The sequence below is a fragment of the Thalassophryne amazonica genome, chromosome 3, assembly GCF_902500255.1.
Source record: "Thalassophryne amazonica chromosome 3, fThaAma1.1, whole genome shotgun sequence".
NCBI classification, from domain to species: domain Eukaryota; kingdom Metazoa; phylum Chordata; class Actinopteri; order Batrachoidiformes; family Batrachoididae; genus Thalassophryne; species Thalassophryne amazonica.
The window spans coordinates 32,167,481-32,174,221 of NC_047105.1; the positions used below are offsets into that span (position 1 = coordinate 32,167,481).

Here is a 6,741-nt window from a genome sequence, read left to right on the forward strand (position 1 = left end):
GGGATTTACATACAGAAAAGCTAAATGAAAGCCATCATTAACACCTAAACAGAAAAAAACAAGGTTACAATGGGCTAAGGAAAAGCAATCGTGGACTGTGGATGACTGGATGAAAGTCATATTCAGTGATGAATCTCGAATCTGCATTGGGCAAGGTGATGATGCTGGAACTTTTGTTTGGTGCCGTTCCAATGAGATTTATAAAGATGACTGCCTGAAGAGAACATGTAAATTTCCACAGTCATTGATGATATGGGGCTGCATGTCAGGTAAAGGCACTGGGGAGATGGCTGTCATTACATCATCAATAAATGCACAAGTTTGCGTTGATATTTTGGACACTTTTCTTATCCCATCAATTGAAAGGATGTTTGGGGATGATGAAATCATTTTTCAAGATGATAATGCATCTTGCCATAGAGCAAAAACTGTGAAATCATTCCTTGTAAAAAGACACATAGGGTCAATGTCATGGCCTGCAAATAGTCCGGATCTTAATCCAATTGAAAATCTTTGGTGGAAGTTGAAGAAAATGGTCCATGACGAGGCTCCAACCTGCAAAGCTGATCTGGCAACAGCAATCAGAGAAAGTTGGAGCCAGATTGATGAAGAGTACTGTTTGTCACTCATTAAGTCCATGCCTCAGAGACTGCAAGCTGTTATAAAAGCCAGAGGTGGTGCAACAAAATACTAATGATGTGTTGGAGCGTTCTTTTGTTTTTCATGATTCCATAATTTTTTCCTCAGAATTGAGTGATTCCATATTTTTTTCCCTCTGCTTGGTCTAAAAAAGTAACCGTTACTGACTGCCACAATTTTTTTTCCTGATTTCTTATAGTGTTTCTTAAAGCCAGAAAGTTGCCATTTGAAATGACTTTAGTTTTGTGTTATGTCTGTGATCTGCTTTTTTTCTACAAAATTAAACAACTGAATGAACATCCTCTGAGGCCGGTGATTCCACAATTTTTGCCAGGGGTTGTAAGTAATGTTTGTCTGGGTGTCTTGGTGGCTTTCCTCACTCTTCTCCTTCTTGCACAGTCACTCAGTTTTTGAGAACTGTCTGCTCCATACAGATTGACCATAGAGTGTCATACTGTTTGTATTTCTTCATAATTGACGTAAATAAAGTCCAAGACATATTCAGTGACTTGGAAATGCTCATGTATCCATCCTGTTAGCACTGTTGCCTCACAGCGAGAAGGTCATGGGATCGATTCCCACCTTGGCCTTTCTGTGTGGACTATGCATGTTCTCCCCGTGTTTGCATGGGTTCTCTCCAGGTGCTCCGGCTTCCTCCCACATCCAAAGACATGCAGGTTAGGTGAATTGGAAACTTTAAAACGTTCAGATGTGTCTGTGTGCAGGTGTGACTGTGCTTGTGTGTCTCTATGTGGCTCTGTGATAGACTAACGTCATGTCCAGGGTGTACCCTGTCTTATGCCATATGACTGCTGGGATAGGCTCCAGACCCCCCATGACCTGATGTTGGAGAACCGGCTGAAGATAAGTGAGTGAGTGTGTATACCAAAAGGGCCCATTATTTATGCAACCCATCATTTTGACTTTTATATTTTTACCTGAATTAATTTATATCAAGTTGTTGACATTTAAGGAAGATAATTTTAGAATTTTTTTTTTAATACTGAGAAGCTTGACTTACTTTTTGTATTTGAAAAGACATAAACAAATTAAAATGTGTGAAATACCAAGGGGCCCAATGCTTTTGGAGGTCACTGTATACGTATACCTGCTGGTGGTACTCAAATTTCCACTGAAGTTTCAACTTCCAGCTTTGTTGCTCATTGTTAAATAAAATTTCGCTTGTGCCATGAATAGTTCACCAACATATTTTATATTGTATTTGTGGCAGGTATGGGTGCACTCTTCTCTCCAAAGCAGAAGGTCGCCGGTTTAAGGCCACCCGTGCCCTCTTCTCCTTATACAATTGGACTTGCACCAGGAAGGGCATCCAGCATAGAAATTGTGCCAATTTAACACTCTAAATGGAGGGTTAAGACAAACATATGGGAAGATTTAGTGTTTAGCATGATTTGATGTGACCTTGTTCCAAAGTTTGACTAAATGGAACGTAATTTTAAAATTCAGGCGAGATGCCAGCACTGTACGTACTTGTTTCTAAGACTTAATAAACAAACTTCAAATTGATGCAGTAATATTCTCTTTTTTAATACCAAAATGCCACACTGCATGTGGCACCTGCACCATATTTAAGGAAGGAAAAAAAGAAAAACCAGATAGCTGTCCTTTGAGGAAAGACACAAAACTGAATTGGACAGACCTCAAAAGCATTTAGTGGTGTAATCATCGCTCACATGATGTACTTTTGAACAGGCTATGATTTTTCTGTTGATTTGTTGTGCCAACAATTTCAATCCAGGAGTCATCACCCCGAGTCCCGAGGCAATCACAGCATATAATAAAAGCTACCTGACCGAGCCTGCTTGCCGCGCCGTCGCAGGCGTCAACATGTTTGCGATTCCCGCAGCACTGACTTAAATACAGTATGTACGCCACCAATTTCTGCATTACAGCGAGATGAAACGCAGCGCTGCCTGTGTGTTCTGCTGCACCATGTCATGCCACGATAGTTAGAGAATCAATTATAAAGCCAGTGAGATATCACAACTTTGTCACTAATTATAATCCCGTGCTTTCTATTTTCTTCAGGTCTACAAAGAGAGCTCCCAGTTCTCTTTGAGCCTTTTTGTTCTCTGCTGACAAAAGTTAATTATATGGGCAATTTCTTTTTGTTTGTTTGATTGTTTGTTTAAAGATGACTTTTAATTTCAGATTAACCAAAAACATCAAAACTGTGATGTCAGTGGGGTGCACAAGTTATTCTAAAAAAAAAAAAAAAAAAAAAAAATACAAAGGATGCGACAGATGCAAATTTCCTCTTTATTTTAGTTAAGTGTAAATTTGAGAAAGAAAAAAAAAAGATGGATAATGTGTGTATTTCTGGAAACAATATATCTCAGCACCTACTGGTCATACAGTCTGAATTTTCCTATCAATTTATTTGTAAGATACAAGTTTCTGTAGGTCCCAATGGAAAATGCTTTCAGAAGCTGAAGTGTTACCATGGCAACAGCTAAAAACAAAACAAATAAAAAAGATCACCACTACTTCACTTGCACTGCTCAGATCCAAATAACTACTGAGGCAAGAGAGCAAATGTTTGGAGATAATTACTCAGAAACACCAAATAGTACATAGTTCTTTATGAGATTTTATCGTGCCCAGAAAAACATTGGAGAATTTTACATTGTTTAAATTTTCAATAGCGTCAATGTTATGTCGGTGTAGTGACACAAAATTTTCTGCACTCAGTTTGGAAAACTGTGCAAAAACTGAATTTTAGTACATTTTTTAATCATTAAAATAAGTAATAAAATGAGTAGTAATTGCACATGCAGTTAATTAATTGCATTAAGTGCATTCAAACTGTATAATGCACGGCTTCTCATTGTTTAATCCGCTTATACCATGGTCCCACACCGTCAGCTAACACACAAATATTTATTTAAGTTAAAAGAACTTCATAAAAATGCGTATTTGGAACTATTTTATGCCAGTCTCAAGATATTTTCATCCTTGGCAACCGTTCTCTTCTTCTTTCCCGTCCAATGTTAAATCTTTATGCCGTTGCTTTTGCTGTTCTTCTCATTTGCTCTCTTCCTCTTCCCATTCTTCAAACGTTTTATTTTGCCCAAAAATATTAATATTCACTTGGAAATCCATGTTTCTGTCATTCACCTGTCAAAACACAGCTGATCTGCACGTTGCTATGGTGACGACCAGAGCGGAGTGATATTACAGTGACTTAACTCGCCGAACTACGTGTGCGTATACACGAAAATAATGCACGCCAGTTAGACATAGAATTCTCACTGACCATGGTATAAATATATATAATGAATGATATTCACGTTTTGTGAGACCTGCATTCTTGTTTTGAGAGATATTTGTCAATATTCACATTTTGTGGATAATTCACGATTTGCAGCTAGACAGGCTGCATACACACTGTTCTCATTTAAAGCAATTGAAAAAAGACGCTTGCGCCGAGAAAAAAAAAAGCTATATAGACACAAGGCCTTACTCTACTCACCAGTCGTTACATGGTGTGATCATCTTTGACAACACCGGAATGCAGTATCTGCAGTAACCAGAGTGTTTTTGTGATTCTTGACGCACAGGTTGCATGCCCATGAGGTCGTCCATGTTGGCCCTCCTCCTCTTCTTCAGTGCCCAGGCTGTGGCAACTATCGGAGGTGACTCGAGCACCACCACTACAGCACAACAGCAGGATCCAGCCAGGAACCCCAGTTCCATCCCCACAGTGAACCCTAAACTCTTCACCAAGCGTCGCTACCTCTCTCCCAGGGTGCTCTTCAGCGATCAACCCCCTGATGCAGACCCGACAGGGTCACAGGTGACCAGTAGCCGGACTCGTAGGATAGCGAGGCAGCCACAGCACCGAGGGGTATACTCGGTGTGTGAGAGCATCAGCGTGTGGGTGGGCAACAAGACCAAGGCTACGGACATCACAGGCAATGAGGTGACAGTACTACCGAATGTCAATATCAACAATGTCAATAAGAAGCAGTACTTCTTTGAGACGACGTGTCACAGTACCCGCTCGGACAGCTCCAGCTGCTTGGGAATCGACGCAAGACACTGGAACTCCTACTGTACCAACTCTCACACTTTTGTCCGAGCGCTGACATCGTTTAACAATCTGGTGGCGTGGAGGCTCATACGCATCAACGTAGCCTGCGTTTGTGTGCTCAGCCGCAAATCATGGAGGCAGTGATGACTTACGAACATAAACAAGCAGGCAAACATATACACATAATGCGCAGAGTTGTGACTTTTGCTGTATAATTTATCACCAAAGACCCTCTGCACAAAGTAAATTATTGTTATATGTCAAACTATCACGACTGCATGCATGTACACCAGACCAAGGTCAGATACTTTCAGCTTTTACTTCTTGGAAGTAACACATGCCAGCGTTCAGCACAAAAAACAAAACCACGTGATACATTTTATTGTCTTGACATGACCCAATGACACGACCCACACAAGGATTTTGGAATTTTGACCCAGGTCTGTCTGATATAAGCAAACCTTTCTCTTAAGATGTCGTTGTTGATGATATTGTTATTTATTAAACACATACAAATCCCTGTATCGTGTGTGTTCTATTAGATTTACTGTATTAACAGTAAGCTTGTTGTTTCTTCAGCTAACAATGAGTAACGCTGTGACCTAAGAAGAAATTGTGCAATTAGAACAAGATGGGAAAACGAAGAGAAAACACACATGGCTCCGTTTTACTTTGAGGAATTTGGTATTTGGGTTTTTCTTTGGGTTTCGCTTTTATTGGCCTTTCCACAGTAGGCACGAAAACAAGATCAACATAAAAGCTGTAATTCAGTGTTGCAGTTAGAGTTTCTAATATCATGGCTTACCGTGTGCTTTACATTTTGGTAAAAGAACACCAGTGTTTGGAGTAAAACACACATCAAGTGCATTCATGAGTAAAGTTTCATCGCCACAGATCAACGTTGAGTCACTGTTTGACACTCTGATGTGGCAGTTTGGAGTTAAACTGAATGATATTTCTTTAAGTAATAAACGTTTATGGGTAATGTTTCCCATCAGGGTGAAAGATCTGTCAGTAAGGCAATTTATTCCAAGACAGCTTGTTTAGCCAAAGTCTCAACCTCAAGAAAAATACTGCACTGCCCTCTAGTGGCTACAGAATAGCATGCCCACAGTAAAACAAACCTGCTGAAAATACATAATAATAATAATAATAATAATAATAATAATAATAATAATAATAATAATGATGATGATGATGATGTCAGAATGTAATGTGAGTAAACAAGAATAATGAAACCATAAATCAAAATACAGGAAAACATAAAAGATGCAGCATTAAATAATTAATGAACTTTTTTCAGAATAAAACAACTACAGAATCAATACATAAATTAAATCTGGAGGCCACTCAGAGAGCACTACTCTGTTAATAGACTGGTCTAGAAATGAATGGCTGGCATTATAACAAATATTAATTTAAAATGATCCTTCATCTGCACTTGCCTCAAAATGTAATTTAGTCTTTCCTTGACTGAAGCCTGACCACTTAATTCAAGAGGTTTAACAAAAATATCATGTTAACCAGTCAGCCCGGAGATAGATTGGTGGCCTGTCCAGGGCGTACTGTTGTGGGCTGGGGTGTTTGGCTGGCTTGGTTTTTGTTTTCTGTTTCTCCCACCAGGTGGTATGCATTCAGGACTGAGTGGCTGAGCATTAGGACCTCACCCTGAACACCTGAGGCTTGTTTTCACGTGCAGGTCATCAGGACGCACAGCTGTGGTGTATTTTGTCTTGATCAGAGATTGCTGCATTTAAACCTTGAATGCACAGTGTGTGATTGCCAGAGACTCGACCTTGTGAGCAGACGTGTGAGATCGACGTCAGGAGAACAATCTCACCATCACGGACGCAGAGACCGCTCCAGGTTTGACGCCACAGTCTGTGAAGGAGGATTGGGTGAGGTCTCACGCTCTTCAGCACACTTCCTGAGGTAATTTGGTTTTGGTGACTTTTATGAAGTAATGGCAGTGGATTTGGTGTCCCTCACACCTTGTGTTAGTGAGCTGTCACGTTATGCTAATTGTCTAATCAGCTTCTGCTGCAGTG

At 40.0% G+C, this 6,741-nt stretch overlaps 1 protein-coding gene across 1 annotated transcript in view; it reads left to right on the plus strand.

The window, feature by feature from the left end:
- Nucleotides 1-5,211, plus strand: part of ngfb (nerve growth factor b (beta polypeptide)) — a 47,807-nt gene extending 42,596 nt beyond the window's left edge. Inside the window, exon 4 of the mRNA XM_034166005.1 lies at nucleotides 4,221-5,211. Coding sequence (XP_034021896.1) covers nucleotides 4,221-4,837 — 617 coding nt within the window. The 3' untranslated portion in view covers nucleotides 4,838-5,211. The remainder of the gene's footprint in view (nucleotides 1-4,220) is intronic.
- The last annotated feature ends 1,530 nt before the right edge of the window (nucleotides 5,212-6,741 follow it).